The sequence below is a fragment of the Coloeus monedula genome (assembly GCF_965178545.1).
Source record: "Coloeus monedula genome assembly, chromosome: 6".
Taxonomy (NCBI): Eukaryota; Metazoa; Chordata; class Aves; order Passeriformes; family Corvidae; genus Coloeus; species Coloeus monedula.
Window position 1 is genome coordinate 14122990 of NC_138786.1, and position 18871 is coordinate 14141860.

The 18871-nt window shown below is 38.5% G+C and overlaps 1 protein-coding gene across 8 annotated transcripts in view; it reads right to left on the bottom strand.

Annotated features, from left to right (window-relative positions):
• The window catches only part of SOX6 (SRY-box transcription factor 6), a 368589-nt gene that overhangs the window by 84904 nt on the left and 264814 nt on the right, over window positions 1-18871 (bottom strand). For 7 of the 8 annotated variants that reach the window (XM_082283580.1, XM_082283585.1, XM_082283579.1 and 4 more), the window contains 2 exons: window positions 14926-15049; window positions 6588-6667 (listed from right to left, as the gene is read on the bottom strand). In XM_082283580.1, the coding sequence (XP_082139706.1) occupies window positions 6588-6667; window positions 14926-15049 (204 nt within the window). The remainder of the gene's footprint in view (window positions 1-6587; window positions 6668-14925; window positions 15050-18871) is intronic. The other variant, XM_082283584.1, reaches the window with a different exon arrangement.

Below are 18871 nucleotides of genomic sequence, written 5' to 3' on the forward strand. Positions count from 1 at the left end.
AGCAGGAGAAGGACAGGAGCCCTTCTCAAGGTGGAGGAGGGGTTGGGCAGCTGAAGGGAACAGAAAGAGAGCTGTGCCAGGCTGGGTGACAGTCTGGAGGCTACTGACCTTCCTGGAGTGAGAGGAAACACCAGCCCAGGAATGACCTGGGTTTGCCACTGCCGAGACAAGTGCTAGAACGGCTACAGACTATAGGAACAGTCTCTTTCGTAAACATTGCTCTAAATTTTTTATTAAATAACATAACACTCTTCCAGTAAGCAAGAAGGAGTGTAACAAAGACATGCTGTTCAAAGCAGTTATTGGAGGCGCAGGGCATGAAATGGGTGGGAAAAGGCTCTTGCAGCTGCAGTGCTGCTGTACCAGGCTGATTACTCTAGCTAATAGCTCTGTTTGTCTGTCCACTTTTAAGAACTAGAAGAGAAGATGGAGACTCCTTCTCCCTGTGACTGGGGAAGCTAGGAAAATCCTCCTGGGAAAAAAATTCATCCTAAGTGATATTTTACTGCAAAAAGTCTCAATTTTTAATGGGTTGTCCTTTCCTGATGAAAATCACTTTGCCAGATAATTCAGGGCTGAAGATGAGAAGGAGTAGGAGAAGATGGAGCACTAAGAAATTCTGCAAAGAAAGGAGGTCATATGGTAAAATATTGACTCCATGACATCATTTTCATTGATACTGCCACTGATATAATTCAACTTGATAACACAGATATTACATACAGAGACATAAACATTCAAGTAGGGAAAGGCACAAGTATAACTATTTCATTGATTTTAATTAAATTTTCCCGAGTATTGCAAGGTTGGCATATTTTTAATTTTATTTCCATTAAAGGGTGTGCTTGGTCTCTCAGAGCCTTAATAAAATCTTCTTTTGACCTCTCTCCTTTCTCTGCTACAACCTAAATTTCTACATAAGAAAAGGACCAAAATATGTAATTTACTACTTCCATATGCTGAAATTTGCACACACCATCCCCCTAATTTAGACCACTATTCACTGTATCATAATAAGGAACATTCTGTTAAAATATGTCCACCTAGAGCTCAGTAGTCTTTGAATGCTAGATAAAATCATTCTATAAGGCTAATGAAGACAGAAACTCTGCCCGTAACAATATTAAGTTTGTTTTCTCTAGTGATTCGAAGAAGTGAGCAATCTGTCAGTAATACATTGAGGGAAATTACTTGTCTTGTAGGAATTCCCGCTGACAGTCACTCACTCACAGTGCTGACCCAAACATCTACCCGCTGACAAACAAATTGCAGTGTCTAACTTTGAAAAGGTAACTAGCTGTTTTTAATTTTGATTGGTCTTACCAAATCTCTCTCATATTTACCCAATCCCCATTCTTCACTGTGTTAAAAAAAGAAAAAAAAAAAAGAAAGAAAGAAAGAAAGAGAATGGAAAACCCCATGGTTTTTGCATTTGAAAAAATTATTATTGCCTACATCCGAGAGTGTTATGTCAGATAAAACTGTTAAACTGTGTCTAACCAACATTAAGACTGGCAGCCCTGCCAGTGACTGACTGGGTGAGTGAACACATTACTGAGACAGCATTGTAGAAATTAATTTTCTTCAATAAAGTGATTTTTAAGGCTCATATATTTCACAATCTAAACATATGTCACTGTTTCATAAACAAAATAAATGGATTAAAATAATACATTACCAATATGCTGACACATGGAGATATTTTAATTAGAAATACTTAAGCTGCGTGATATTTAACTGCTATATTTGTTGAAGAGGAGCATGCATCATTTAGTAAGACATAAGGCAGGTACATCACTTTGCATGATGTGGTACCAGAGTGGGACCAAATCACCTCCAGTGCGAGCTCTCACTATCAGATCACTTTAGCCCTGCTGAAAAATGGTGTTAAGGTTACAACATACAGAGGAGACTCCGTAGGAGCAGCCGTCCACTAAAACAACTTTTTCATTGCAATAATAAGTCACTCAGATTCTGGTTCCTGAGAATAATATTTCTTCGTAAAGGGCCACATTTAACAACTTAGCTATTTAAAGGCCATATTTACATGACTGTCGCATTACATTGGCCTCTTTCCTGCACATTCTTCTTGACTTACTTTGAGGACCAGCACTAAAATAGCTGAGGAAAGCAAATGTCAACTATGTCCTGAAATTTATACGTGTGAGAGAATTGGAATAAGTAGAAATGTAATATATTGTTTACTGTACCAAGTGCCCTCTGTTCTCTAAAGGTCAAAAGCATTGTAACCTTGGAGTTACAGTTTCTGATTGTTCCCAGGGTTAAATACATTATCAAAATTAATGGTTCAAACCCCTCAACCTTCAGATATATGAGTATTCATGCCTCCATCTGCTGAACTGTTCAACTAAAAATAGCATTCTTTGGCCTTCCCTCTACTAATATTGTGCCCCTGAGGCAGGCTATGCAATGCTTCAGCAGTACACTGGATCTGCACCCAGCAGTATAAAAAAAGGTCATTTACTTTGTTTGCAATTAGGAGAGTATGGAGGAGCAGGATAAGATGGGAGGGCAGAAAAGAAATAGACAAATATGTGTTTAGTTAAAATTTTCTTTTTTTTTTTCACTGGATTATAAAAACTTCAGGTTTCAAGAACACAGCTGCAACTATAGTTAAGACTCGCCAAGGTTCATTAGTGTTATAAGCGATAAATTCTGAAGGACAAATTACACAAATAGTTTGGGGAAAGAGTTATGAACGAAAGCTTTTTTGTTTTGCTTTTTTTCCTAGAGCTCACTTTGTTTAGGAATAACTCCAGCCAGCATCATTGTAGTGCTTCCACTTTTATCAACAGTTTATCAGTCGTGGTTGAGAGAGTTGCGACACTTCCTTATTCATCTCCTAGACAGCTTTGTAGAAATATGCAAGAATGAAGGCAGGGGGGATTTTTAAACACTAAAGGGCATATAGTAACATTCCTTGCTTGAAAGTAATGACAGAGGTGCCACCTCTGCCACCACTGTGACTTCTCAGTAACTAGGTTACTGCTACCAGCAGCATGAGAGCTGGAAAACCCATTTTGTGATCAAGTCCACTCATTTAACAAGATTGCTGGCCATGCATCTCTAGAATCAGTTTTTATCAGTGCAACCATTCGACAACTTGTGAAAAAGTTCAGGAAAATGGGAAAGGGGAGAAACTCCAGAGAAGATGTACGTAAAGAAGAGCAAAAGGAAAATTATTAAAAGATTTTCCAGCTCACACTGCTTAATTAAAGAATCTCACTTCTGTTACACACAGGTATCAGAACTGTTTCCTACACCACTATGCCACAGGTGTGTTTGATAATAAACCTGGAAACTATTCACTCACAGTTGTTTGAGGCTGGAGGGGTGAACAGAGTGATCTTGGTTTTTCTGATCAGAGTATACCTAGAGAATGGTTCCCTCATCAACAAGATCTCCTCTCATGCCAAGAGTCCTAACAAGGCTTGGTCCTACCATGCATATTATTTAAATCTCTGGTTGATTTGTTGAGGAAACTGCTGAGATGGGGCTGAGATGTCAATGGGAGGTGTGGAACAGAGAGTTTTAAGTCTTTTTGTCAACATCGTCAATGACACTTTCATGAGGTCAGAATACGGATCAAAAGAAGCTATGTGATACCAATCCAGTGCAGAGCAAGCCACCAATTCAGGAACATGGGCTGGCATAAAAGTGTGGTAGTTACTATTTTACTGCAAGATACTCAAAGCTACAAGTGAATGTTAATGGTATTTACCATTAACTGATCAATGTGATCAGAAATCTAAAGAGAAGATGGGTCCAACTGGTCTGTTGCTGAAGGAGAACACTTTTTTCTTTTTTTTTTTAATGCAGCATCCATGAAAGTCAGACTAGTTACTTGAGAAACTCCTGTATATGATTTCTGTAAAGTTTTTTTAACTCAGGGAGATACATAATCCACTGGTGAACACAAATATAGAATTCAGAGAAAGTACATTTTGATAACAATGTGCTGATAGCTTGAATAAGACAGGCAAATCATTAACTGGAAATTGCCCCCTGGAGAAACATCCTCTGTGGAATAATTGCTATCATCACATGATGTACCTGGTAAAAAATGGTTCTCTGTGCTATTAGATTCAGAGCTTGCATAGAAGTTGCCCTAACACACAGGAAGATGAGAACACAAATTTGCTGCTACCTCCTACCTGGAGCATGATCATCCAAATAAAAAAATAAGCATAAGTAGAAAAAAAGGGGAGAAAGCTTGAAGCTAGCAGAATTTCCTTAGCTGGATACAGATTGTAGAATTGAATTAATAATAATGCCCTGGTAAAGTTGAAATGTTAGAGCTACTGCAAAACTCTTTTACTTGACATGGCTTTCCCTCCCCGGGTTCTCCAAACATGGATATTACACACACACTCACATGTAGAAACAAAGCCAAACCTGCAAATGAATTAGCTATTTCTCCCACTGGCTGAAAGGAGCAGAGATTAGTTGTGTGATCAGTATTTTTAAGCACTTGGGAAATACTCAGATACCATGGTCACAGTATTCACGTAAATAAATAAGTGGGTGGGGTGCGTGGAAGAAAGGAAGCGGAACAGAGAAAGAAGGGGGAAGGGAAGCAAAGATGGAAAAACGAGCTGAAATGCTATACCCCTAGCAGTCTTCATGATGCATCAGGTATAACAATTCCCTCCAACAAACACACCCAAATAAGTGCTCATTTAGGGAACACAGAGAATTGACACAAAGAGAATATTACTAGTAGAAGTAAATAAAATTTAGTTCAGGCACTTTAACAATCTGATGAGCAGCTATCAGCGGACATTTAAGTGCTCTGTTATTTAAGCTCTTATAACCATGAAACATTAAAGGTTTTGAAATCCCATTGAGATGAAATTCAAACAAAATAGAAAAGGGGGATGGGGAACCAAACAAACAAAAAAGTCTTTTACAGCAAATATATCTAAATGGAAATTCACACCCCCAAGCCTTAATATTTCTGAATTTACTAGCACCACATTTTTGCTGGTTGTTTTCTCTCTAATTGTTCTCGTCATGTTTAACAACTCAGTCTATCATGTCTGCAAATTAATGAAAATGCATTATTGCTGTAGATTTAGACCAAGTCTGATGTGCAAATATGTGGGTCAAGTTACAAATGGATCATGTAAAAGAAAAGAAGCAGGAATGTCTGTGGTTTAGATCCCATTTCTTTGAGAGTGGTACAGTTTTCATCCTTTCCTGCCTTGCAGTCTTGAGTAGGTTCACTATTTGTTTTAGTGCATTTCAAAGGCAGCAAAAATAGTCTCTCTATTCACAAAGCTGATTTCTGCAGTATTTTCCCAACTAAAGCTAATGAGACTTTTGCTTCGATAAATAGTCAAATACTGATTTTCAAAGGATACCTGCTACTTTTCCTTTTGAGAAACTTCCCTTTGGTTTCAATCCTGTCCAAGGTACAGTCTTAACATCACATTATCATGACCCAAAACTATTTATTGCAGATCTTTGCCTGCAGAGTCAGGATGTCCTCTCTTCAATTTCTGATTGCAGGTTAGGTCAGACCTAAGATCAAGCAGTCTTTCTTGTCAGCTCTGGACCACCAATGAACAGCAAGTTCTGGCCCTATTTTTGCTTATGCTAAGTTAATCTGGCAAGAATATCATAACAGGTAAAGAGGAAAGGATTTTTAATATGCTTTGGTCCCTCTGGAAAATAATATAATCACAGAAAGGTAAGCAAAGTAGATATCTGGCTATTAGCATGGCAATACTTTGCTACTCCAGGCACAATTTATTCCTACTTTGCTTCTGAATCCAAATCTAACCTAACTCAAATAGGGGTTTCAAAGGTTTACTTGCAAATAGTTACATGCATCTTTAATGGCTTTTCCTCTCATGTTCACTGTCACTTTCTTTCCACACATTTTAACTCTGAAAGCTTTTGACTGTTTCTTCATTATTTATGACATTGTTGTGTCTTTTCTTCTGAAATTAAAAACTTCTTGCTGCAAGAAGCTAGCTAATAATATGGCACATAAATCTTTCCTTCACAACATTTCATTCTATATGTGCCAAAAATAAATAAATGGCCAAACTAAGTCTCCTAACCATGCTTGGCATCTGACCAGCTTAATGCACGGAAAGGTTGAGATTACCTAAATAAAGAAGCTAAAAGAGTTTGCAATTTATTGTATTGTCAGCACCACACTGCCTGAAAAAAAAAGGGAAAAAATAGAAAAACCCAATAATGCACTTTTGTTTGGATACACTGAGTGCTCCAATTATAGGTAGTGCATTGCAGCTACAGAGGAGAGACCACATGAAAATAAAGTACAAAAAGATCTTTGAACTTATCTCCCATCAACTGTTCAAGTAAATTGAAAAAATACCATTAACTGCCAGTATAAAACACACAGACAATGTCTTTCACTCACAGTATCAAGGTTGGCTGCATGTTGCTGTACTGTATGTACATAAGGTGTTAATCCTCCTGGGCTGTGCTCAAAAATTATTTAACATTCAGGCTATTATTTAGCATACAGCTGGTTAGCAGTTTTCCCCTAAAATGCTGGCTTCGATCCCACATTTTTTTGTTCTGGCACATACCTGGAGCTGTAAAGGGCTGAGTCCAGAAGCAGCAGCAGCTGCCATTGTTGATGGAATGAACTGCACAGGGTAGTTATCACCTGTCGGGAGAACAATGCGTGCAGGTTCAGACAGTGAGCAGAGAATAGCAGCAGACAAGTGCAAACAAGGCCCTAGGATTGCCTGTGCTCCACAGAACTCCTCTAAGCCTAAACATCTGCAAAAACAAAAGGCTTCGCTGGGCAGAGACTTGCCATGCTCCCTTGGAACTTTTTTTGTTAGCAGATAGCTGGTAGGCAAACTGGCAAAACATAAATATGATACTCGTGATTTTCATTTTCAAAAGCGAATGCTCAAACCAAGCGTGGAAGCCTGGGCACAAAATAGACCTCACAGCCACAGACACACAGATAAGATACCCCAGAAAACCCCAGTGGCTCCCAGAGAAAAAAGTAGTTTTCACGACGTGTTTCTTAACAAAAAAGAAATCTGTTATAACTCAAGAAATATCAGTCCTGTTTAATGCAAGGTGACTTCTTTTCAGCGTCGAGTGGCTCCTGGGAAAGGTACCCAGCTGGCTCAACACTGGTTGACGTTTCTTGTTTTGCTTTGGGGTTCCCTATCTTGGGACAACTCCTTTAAGGTAGTCATAGAAAAAAACAAAATTAAATCACCTTTTAATATAGCTTGAAATACAATTTTAATTTTCTCTTAGGTCTGAGGGCCTACTGAAGTCGACAGATTAGGCAGGTGCTTGGCTACATGAAGATTCAGGTACTAAAATTTCCAAAGTATTGTAACATCATGTCTTATAGCACCTATGGGTGTTCCCATACATGTGCATCACACAGTGCCATTTGGACTCAGTCAAGGTAAGGAATGAAAGAAGGCTGAAATAACTTAGCAGTGTAATCTGTAATATAAAAATTAATACAGTGATGGATAAGTAACGGTGATTTAATGCAATATCACTTTGGCTTCAGCTACTTATTTAAAATCAGTTTTATATGCAATCTGTAAACTACATTTTAAGAGGCTGTACGGGTTTTTTATATTTTTACAATAATCAGTCTACTTTACACAAACTCTTCCATGCTAAAAGCAGAATGTAGCAGTGAGGGAAAATACTGAAATCCAATATAATATAATCAGGACATTCCAAGAACTAGATTTTTTTGTCAACCCCCTCAAATATATAGCAATAGCTAAAGTCTTTGCAGTCACCAGATTCCTCAAAACTCTTTCTTTTTACCACCTGCAGTTCTATTGTCTCCAGCTCAGTTAAAATGTTCAGTTGTTTCACTTTTTTAATAAATTGTACATGTCTAATCCACAAGGTCTCTTTGCATCATATCCATAATACCTCATCAGGCCATTGAGCACAGTATGTGCTTGTACACAGTCCAGTAACAATTGGATTCTGATTGCATATGGAGCTCTGCTACAATGCATTCACTAACACTATATTGTACTGGTGTCCTATGGAGTAATGTTCAAAATATCTCCTCTTATTTTCCCCATTCCATGAGGCTGATTTTAGTGTGCAACGATGTTGGGGTTTCTTTTTCTTTAAAAAACAAAACCAAAAAGAAACTTCTAGATTATTTTCTTAAAGTACTAAAGCTGTCTCTTTATGGTTAAATGATTCCACTCATCTCTTTGATATTTATATGAAATTATCTGAATAAATAAGATCCTAATCTAAGTTAAATAACGTTTCTTTCAGACATATCTTACAAGGTTTTAAAAAAAAAAATCACAAAGATGTTGAATTAATGATGCTTTAAATGGGGGGGGGGGGAAATAACCATCTGACTTATCAGCATGGACTGCCTTGCAGAACATTTTGGAGGCATTCTTTCTTTAAATATCATGAATTATTCATCCCTGTTCCACACAGCAATCTCTTCTTTCTCCCTCCCCCTCCGCATACACTTTTTAAGTTCAATACCAGTTGCTTTATTTGTACTAAAACATTTTCCATGTCAAACATATTTTAAAAAAAACCAAACTCTAAAAGAATTCCCTGCGGCACTCCTTTTTCACAGCTGTCATGCTCCTATGGTTTGAAATAGCCAGATATTTTATACCCACACGCGCACACACGCACACACAGAGTTTTTGGCTTCACAGTTAATTTAATAGTATCTTCACCACACCCTGTAGTGTTCTCTTGCTCACCTGCTGGCTACAGTGCTGTGTTTTGTTGCAGGAAGAAGAATAATTTTATAGTCATGCCATTTATCTGTTATTAAAACCAAATACTGTCCCTTTACACCCTCATTTTAATGTGTTAAATTATGACTAAGTCCTGGTATGTCAGCAGCATCTTTGTGCTGGGAAGAAAAATTAATACTCCTTCAGCTCTGGAGTACTTTGTTGACACTGAGGAGTAAAAGCAGAGCAAAGGTATGTCTTTCTCCCTTGAGCAAACTGAGCATGCAAAGAATGCTCTGGTTTTAATTTTTAATTACACAGGTACATAATTCCCCCTCTCATTTTCTCAGTGCAAGAATGGATCAAGAAGCTCCTCCATAGCTGTCTTGGCAAGAAATCAGTCAATGTATTGTAGCAATTTTTTTCAAATTTGTTTCTTGATTTGAAATGCTTGCGTGAGGATCCATTCTTTTAAATTTGTACAAAAGGCAAGAGAACATGTTCAAACAGGTCTGCCTTAGGTACTGGTGTGTGCTGGCCTTTGATAACCAGGAGTGAGAAGAATGCTGGAAGAAGAAAATCTGTCATGTTTTGCAAACTGATCTTTTCAATCTCCTTGCTGTGCTGATTGTCTATTTACATTTGGCTGCTGTTGTTTATATATAAATTGGTGTTTACAAGCCATGGAAAATTATGCCAGACTTCTGTTTCGTTTGTCAGGTTGAGCAACATTTCCAAATGAATAAAAGCAGTGAGCAATTGTGCTGTGTTATTCTACACAGAAGTAATGTAAATGTTTCTTTTTGTCTTGGATGAAGAGATGAAGCTTAGCAGACTTTATTTATAGGGTGTATAGACTCACCTTCCAGATCAAGGCTTTGTGAGCTGTAAGGAAAGAAGGATGTCGGGTTTTTGTGAGACCCAGAGTAGGGGAAAGGTGGTGCTTTATTACCCGTCTTTCCTAAAACACAATTGTAAGACATAAGCTGAATCTTCTCGTGTGAGTTACAAAGCTTTTGGCTTGATGATGTTTCCCCCATTTTGGGGTTGTGACTTAAAATCTGTCCCTTCACTCACAGAATGAGAGGAAATGGAGTTGGAAGAGCTGCAAGAGATCAGCAGTTCCAGGGCCCTATCCTTCTAGGCATAATGAACAGGCTGAGGAAAGAATACCTCAGCTGCTGTCAGGATACTGCAGGGATAGAGATGGCCAATCCTGCGGTATTCCCATACAGGGCATGAATTTTGCTTGTCCAGAGCCGTCAGGATTGAGGAAGTTGTTAACAGAGGTCACTGGCTAAGGGAATACTTTGGAGCATCTCCTGTGGGTGATGGCACTGCCTCAGTTATGCCTTTGTCCTGAGCAGGGTTTGCTGCAACTCTGCCTTGTTGCCATTCTCATGTTGCAGCCAAACCAGTTTCCCCTACAATTGTCTGTCTGCATGTAATATTTGCAAAATTATGAAATTTGCACATTTCGGTGCAAAATCCCACCTGACAAATATCCAGCTGCCTACCATCACTTCCAGCTTTTACATCAATGTTTAGGACTGAGGCACATATGATTGCTACAGCAAATCCTGAGGTTATAAACTCCTTGTTCCAACAGGGGACACATGACAGGTTTTAACTCAGTGCTGGGGAATTTCCATTAGAAACAGGACTCATGAAGCCATGCAAAGACAGCCAACCCAGTACACAGTGGATTTGGTGTGTGCTTCCTGTTTTCACCTGCCAGGAGGAAGAGCAGCCTACTGAAAAAAAGAATACTTGGATATGGAAAATTTAAGCCACCTTACAGCTTTAGGAAAAATTTCTGAAAGACCTGTTCCAAATGGAAATTGCAATGTCAGATACCAGAGAAATCCAGCACATCTAAGATTATGTGAGTTATGTGGATTAGCTACAGTAATCAAGGAGTTTAATTAGTTTGATGACAAATATTTCACAGTATTGGAATGTTCTGAAGTCCAGCCTGATGACAATAAGCCTGACAGTTTTGTTTGTCATGCTTTTCCTAATAATATTACTTTCTCTAGTGCAATTAGCAACAGGACAAAATGTTGACTCTCTTTCTGCCACCAGCCTAGGAAAACAGTTTCCACTTTCATGTTGCATTGCAGCATAGCAAAATCTCCTGTAATTTTTTTTGTGTATAAAGCCAAATGACCTAGATAGGTAGATGAGGGACATTCCAAGAACTAGCCATTCTAATCATGGGCTATATATCATTCTTGTGTGAAATACAAAAAAAAGCTTTGAAAATACACTGCAGCATATCACTCAACAAGCCTGTCTAAACTGAGTTTTACTCTACTCAATGTCTCTATTTGCAATAATCTTTTCCAGAGATACTCTCCAGCATTTTCAAATCTCACAAGCTGCCATTATGCACCTGGCATAAGACCCTCTCACTCTCTGCTTAGAGCAAACCATAGCTCTGCTGTTTGAACTCTGCTTAACTTATGGTCTGGCTCCTACCCAGCATTGATTTATATCTTTACTCCATCATCCTCCTACTTTCCTATTACCTCTTAGTCACAAAACTTGATGGAAGTAATACTTTAGTCACTGCAAGATGGAGGAGGGAGCTGTCCTTTCTAATCCTTATCTTCCTCATCCTACTCACTGTCTTGTCCTCTTGACCCAGGGCACTAAAGGGGACGTACTAATCTCATTCAAGGATACTCCAGCCCACTAAGCTTTTCCGAATGTGTGTGGTTGGCTAAATGAAGGGAAATTTGCAGTGTGAGAGGAGGTATAATGGCAGCCATGCCGCCCACCAGTTCCAAGCACTAAGTGTAGTGGTCACACTCAGAAAGCCAGCGTAGTTGCTTTGCTGTACTCGGAATGCAAAATAATTCTATTAACTGCTTAGCATCTCTGGGCAAGTATTAGCTTCCTAACAGCTGCCACTCTCAGCTTCCCACTGGAATAAGTGGCAACCCCCACAACCAGGTACTCTACGAGGCTCGTCAAGCGCCTGCAGGTCAATAGTCACAACAGTCATTTGAGATGCACAGCGCCCTAAAGTTTAATTAATCCGGTATACAGTATAAATACTGAAATATGTATAAAAAATTAATTAGGTGGTCTATGCAGCTCTGATTTCTCAATTAGTACTTACCATGCCGGAAAATTATATTACATGACTTTGAGATACATAAGGAAGCATGGGACTTTGGGGATTTTTTTTCTAATGCAATTATTACTTGTCATCAGCACTTGCTAACTTTGGCGTGTTTCACCTCCTAGAGCTTCAAATATTGGGGGGGAGGGAGCCATCTCAGTCTTATAGATTCTGCCAGGCAGTAGGAAACTTTCTCCTGTCAGGCTTTATCATAGCTGTATATCTGTAAGTCCTTGAGTTTTCTGTTCATAATGATTTGCTGAGCTCAGAAGTTCATGAGCAGCAAGACGTGTACTGGAAGGGCCTCAGAACCTAATAAATTTTCTTCTCTTCTACAGGACCTTCAGTTGAGGGTATGAATTAGTGTATTTCGTTAAAGAATACCATTTTATTCCTGCAAGGCCTGGTGTTTGTGTGCAAATTTGCAACAGGATTCAGTAACTGCTACCTTGGCACTGAACTAAACAGCCATGATATTGTTTCCTGATTTAGCCCAGGAAGACATTTCTGCATGGACACATAATCACACCCCTGCTTGTACATCAAGGCAGGACTTCTCATCTTGGCTGTCCTGTCACTGTCCTGTCACTAACACTGATGCACTGCTCCCACTTTGGGGCCGGCTTATATCTAGCCCATTTTGCAGGCAAAGCAAATTAAGTGACTGCACACACAATATTTGACATTCCCTAAATGACACAGTCAGTTTCAAAAGTACTTAGTCCCCACTGCTCCTATTATTGAAATGCCTCTCACTGTGTTTTCTGAATGTCAAGGGAAACTGGCAGGGTCAAAACTCAGTCTTGCCGACATCGAACTGCAGTGAAATGAAATAGAAGATAAACAGGCAACCTAAAAGAAAATTTTAAGTGTCTGAAGGGTTAATCTATCTCCTATCTTCCCTCAGAGGTACAAGCAAGTCTAAACTGACAGTTCTGCAGGCAAAAGTTTCATTTCTCACAAAAGTAGAGGAGTACAGGTAGTAGCAGTCGAGTTCATAAATATTCCTCAGAAATGACTTTGAAGAACCCTCTCTATGAAAGAGTATAGCTTAATCTCCAGTTTCATTAATTCCTTAACTACCGTGCCGAGAGTGCCAAAAATAGGAATTAATCAATACCAAGTGTAGTTACAGCACTTTTTTTTATCATGATGTGTCTCTGACAGAAGCTACTGACCTGCCCGGCTACCTTTGCCACACATACAGTAGAATTTAATAGCTATATTAAAGATATAAATATTATAATTTCTTTAAATCCACTGATGGTAATAAGATTATTGTAACTTCTGGTCTTTACTAGCATCTTCTGGAATTACACCACTAACATACCAGCCAATGTCTTCACTGTGTAGCAAGATATCTAGGCCTAGGTTTCTTCTTGCATTTCATTCTTCTAACTTTTGTTACACATCTCTCTTTCTACATGCTGGAAAGTAAGAAAATGCCCTAAGACCACATCAGCTCCTGTTAGGAGGCCAATAGGATCAAGTTAGAGAGGTACTTTGAGGAACACTTTGGGATAAGTGCAGAAATTTGGTCATGTTCAGGAAAACATACTGGTACTCTTCTTCCTAAGTCCTTTTTGTACCAAGAAGTCTACAGAGCCAAAATTAAAACAACATGATTGAACATAACATCTTTCAGGGGGCAGCACAACCAACAGCTTAGTCACTAACAGTCACTACTCAGAAAACATCTCAGATTAAAATTGGAAAAGCAAGGAAAGCATGTGCTTTCTCCTGTCTGTGAGAACTAAGATATAGCCAGGGTTTTGTAGGCAATTTCCAAAACTGGCAACCCTTTGTCTTTGGCCCCTAGTTGTTGTGAGGTAGTGGCATGTGTGAATAATCCTCATCCTGTGCCATCTAGAGCTATCTGCCTTTCAGAACACCAGTAAGTGCTTCCAGCATACAGTGCACCAGTTTGTCAAATCGGAAAACAACTTTGGGATTTTAAAATCTGAAAATAAGATAATTAGACAAAGAATCTGTGTTTAAAGGGGAACGTCTCTGGACTAAAGAGACAGAAGGGAGTGGGACAAACGGAAATACTTGCTGAAATCCTGCTTGGCCTCACTTCATCCAATATTAAGTAAACTTGCTCGAAAAGATTCTAGGTTCAACCTGGCTTTTAATTAGCATGCTGTTTACATCATCTATTATGAGGCTTTACTTTGGATTTGACCCCGTTCCTGTTGCAGTCGGCAGCAAAAGCACCACTAACATCAGTGGGAACAGGATCAATGCTTTACTTTGTACGTTTCATATTTAATGAATAAAAAAAATAAACTGGTATTTATGTTTTGTAGTTATTAGTTATCAGGTTAATATGCTAAAGGCAGCTTGACAGAGAATACTATTAATGAGCAAAATAAGGTTGCTGCTTCTGGACTGAGGTCACTTACAAAGAATGTACAAATGAAAATAAGGTTGACTTTTATTTACTTAACTATCTTCCTACATTGAATTCCTTTGGCAAAGTGTCTTTAAACATTTAAAGCCCTGTTTACAAGGAGGCTCTGAAAGTAGCTTCAAACCATTATATCCCTAATTGAATTCCCCAGGAGTCCTGTAAACTCAGAGGAAAAAAAGAAAGAAATCATAACATTTGCTAAATCATCTCGAAACATATTTCACTGCAAGGTTATGTGACCTGTTAGGAGTCTGAATGATGACTGGAACTGAACTACTGAAACCTTTTATTAACTAGATTGAAATCAAACAAAAGAGTAAGAATTTTGACACAAAACACAAATATACTGAAGATACCAGAATTAATTAAAGACATGTAGCTTTTGTACAGGGCGGACAAGATGCAAATTGCTAGGTAAGTGGGCCACTATATTTAAAGCAAATGACTTTGTGGAAATGAAGTTTTAAAAAATCATGATGTTCAATAACCAATAGTCCATCCACCTCCTTCAACCCAGAAATTTTTTTCCAAGTGGAGTTGTGAAAGCTGATTTCCAACCAGCTATGCCTGTTGTGTATCATCTGTATGAGACAGATCACACGAGAAGCTACCATTAATGTCTTAAAATGTGCATTAGCCTCATATCCCTGTGGGCTTACCTGGCTTGTAAGTTATTCCTGGGGGGAAGAGGAATCCCTGCTGTGCTGCAGCAGCCGCTGCCAGTGTCCGCTGGTCGTGTGGAAAAATTGGGATCATGAGCGGAGGCATGTGACCCTGAACCTGCTAAACAGAAGAGAGCCTCTGATCAGAAATAGCACAAATTTGTCTTGACAGGTATTTCTCCAGCACTGATAGTGTTCTTGCATTCACACAGTCCCACAGAACCTTTGCCTTAATGCAATCCCTGCCAAATTCACATTATCACATCAAAGACCTCACAAACATTGTTTTCCCTCAGTGTCAAAGGTGTAACAGTCTCAGTGAACTGCACATTTCCCTACTTCTTCCTGGCTCTCTATCACTTTTTTTTTTTAATATTCCCTGTTCTGGCACAAGGTATAAAAGGTACAAAACATACCAAGTTTTTTTTTTAGAAGTAGTGTGGTATGTGTTTCTATTAATTTTTCACAAGTTTTCTCATCATTGGTCACAGACAGCACAGTGACAAGCATTTAGAAGCAACCTAACGCTGCAGTATCTACTTTGATGCTCAAATTTTAGTAACCTTAGGGTAATTTTAATTCTGAGATCTTACAACAGGGTATTGTTCACATAAATACCAACAGCTCAGGTATGTTATTTCAAAATATCACCATTGTACTAAAGAGTCTTCTAGTCAACACCACAACTCTTAAGATTTAAGGCTCCAACATCTTGGCTCCTAAATAAACTAACATACTCTGCCACACACACCTCACTATAAGATATAAATTGCTTGTCTGTCTAAGCAGTTTTATAGCTTTATGCACTATCATGAAGCTTGGTAATCATGGAGCTGCATTCAGAGACCATTTCAGAACAAAACCTCCTATATCAAATTTAATTTGACTGTAATAGATGTATAAAAAAACCACAAACTTCCACAAGGAAAAAAATTCTTCACCTTATACTAGCATTTGTAGTCAACAGATAAAGAATTATGTGATAGCATGATGCCTGTTAAATCCACATAGTAATTTCCTTAAGTTACAGTACCTGTGTTTCAGAGATTGTGGCTAAGATCTCAAAGAATTTTTATCCATCATTCCTCAACCCCAGAAGTACCCAAGGGTTTAACTATGATTTTTCTGATTAGCAGTTAAGCAAACATATAATGCTTTATACATCAAAGCTGGTAAATGTAGGAAAAAATGGGGGGTTTAGGCAGAAAAAAAATAATTTTCCCTCATCCTACCATAAATTGGTGGAATTAAATACTATTAAAAACCTAAAGTACACTTCAAGCAATTTTTCGCATTTAATTCCTAAAAACTTTTTTGGTCAAATCCCATATGTTGACCTATGACATTGTTTAAATAGCACTAAATTTTCTTGTCATATCCCCATTACTTTCACAACCATTGATGCAGTGCAGAAATGCTACTGTGTGTATCTATGAGGGTTAATTTACCAACAACTCTTCTCTTGGGAAAGCCCTAAGATGGAGGTTAATAAAGGTCAAGCAAAAAATAAACACTTTACAGTATTTTTTGAATCCATTCCTCAGGAAAATCAACTTATAATAAAAAGGTCTTTGTGCAATTACTGCTATGGCACTGGGGCGTGAAGGAAACTAGCTTTACACAGCTATTTCTCTCATTTTAGCTGAGGTAAGCCTGGCTGTGTGTTTTAGGTTATGCATTAAACTTGGTCAGACTGTAGTTGATCCCCATGTGCCCAGAACAGGCATTTAGCTCTGATAAAATGATTCTGGTTTTGCTGCATGGCATTTCTGTACATTGGCTCTACAGGAGTACAGCAAAGGAAAACCATAGGCTTTGTCTGATAGAAGCAACTGTACGGGAAGAGATTCAGTGCAATACAACTTGCAAAAATTTGCAGTAGTTCCTAATTAACATCTATTCAAATGGAGCCAAAAATCTTAAGAAATATCCCCCACATAAAGTATTTACATGGGGCTGCAAAGGTGCAAGACTCCAACACAATCTCACAAGACACAGAAGAGATCAGAGTGCCAGGGTTTAAGTGAAGGTGCAAACATACCCACAGCAATATTTCACTCTGTTGTGTCATAAAGATAATTTGAAACATATCACAACCAAATCCTATGATACATTCCTGTAGATTTTGATCTACTCAGCCATATAGATTTTGTTTAAAGTCTCAAATAAAAGCACTTCTGTAAGTGTGGGGAATTACCATTTCAGGTTCTGGCTATCTGCTATTCTTCCTACTGAATTCAGGAGCAGGTCTTCAGTCTGTATAATCAACATAACTTTGACTAAAGGTTACATTTAGGCTGTAAGTTTGGATTTACAATTAAGAGACTTTTACAGACTGAAAAAAGTTCATGCTGAATGGCCACCATTCCCTACCACAGGTCTTCCCTCTGGCACATATGAAATAGTATTCTTATGTAAGTGTTGGTTTCACACAGAATTATTATGGACATGGGTGTCCATTTTGAGCACAGGTCAATTGAAAAGCATGAATAAGCACTGAAAAGGAAAAGAATGTAAAAGTACCACTATCACAGAATTATTAAATATATAAAATGAATGCAAAAAATCCAGTTAACTCCTTAATTTTGGACAATTTCTATTCCTGAGAGTTTTATTATTATGAAAGTGATGGGTTTGATTTTACTGAGGGGGGAGGAATTGGGAGGAGGGGTTGATTGGTGTACTTCATAAAATCGGCTACATGCCCAGAAATTTTAATTGCTGAGATGTTCCTCAGGTCTTTCTGAAAACCAAGACGGGAGCAGATGCCCAAGAAACACTCTGACTCTGTCTCTTCCCATTCGTAAAAATAGCGTATTGTTGGATTGGCACTTTCCCCTTTTGTCTCCTCTGTGCTAAGTCGTTGATGATGCCATTTTTTGCCATCTGCCCCAGAGCTTCATTAAAGATACATGAATGGACTAACTGGGCTGCTATCTTGTGAGGAACAGGTGCTATTGTTTGTCCCCAAAGACTTGCACTAAAGATCTCACTCAGAATACTTGAGAAAGAGCATCTGCAGCAGTCAGTCAGAGAGTAACTTGGCAGAGCCCATGCTATGGGCTAATATGCAGAGACACTCAGGGGGACTCATTTTCTCTTTCATGAAGTTGGATTTTTTTGGGGGGTTTTTTTGAGAGGTTTTTTGGGGGGTTGGGTTGTTTGGTTTTTGGTTTTTTTTACGGGTAGCGTATGTTTGATTTTGAACAATTCTGCCAGTCTATATTTTTAACTGATTGTATAAACCCTGGAGGAAACCTGAATATATTCTCTCCACAATTCAGTTCTGCTACATCAAGTAAATTCAACTCTTATATAAAGCTACCTCATAAAATTAATCTTTGTTTCTATAAAGCAAGCTCAGGTTTAACTGTGTTAAACACAGAAATCTGCCGAGATTAGGGAACACTTGAAAGGTAGTGTACCATTCCTTTAATATCCCATCACAACTCTGACGGCCCTTGGGAACTGATTACAGCACTTCCTTGCCTGAGATCTAAGTCAGGAAGCAACTTTAGAGCAAATCAGCCCTGATTAGTTCAAGAAGCAACTTCCAATTTGATTCTCCCTGAAATAATAAAAGCTGGTGGCCTGTTTGATAAGCTGGGCAAATCTGCAGTGCTTTGTCCCACAGTCCTGTGAGTGATAATGTCAGAAGTTGGCTGAACAATCCTCCTTGTTAAAGAATCATTGATAGTTAGTGTTGTGCATGGAAAATGTAAGCCAAAGTGATACGTTGTGCAAAAATAATGCTTTGAATTAAAACGATCTGCCTCTTTTGGATAAGGAGCACAGCATATTTAGTGAGACTGAGAAGGAAGAGTTATGTCTTTAAAAACCAAAGCTGCCTCTACAACAACTAACATTGCAAGTAGAGAATAAAGGCATTCAGAGAAAAGGGTGGCAGCACTGCAAGCAAAGACACAGCTCACACATTTCTGCT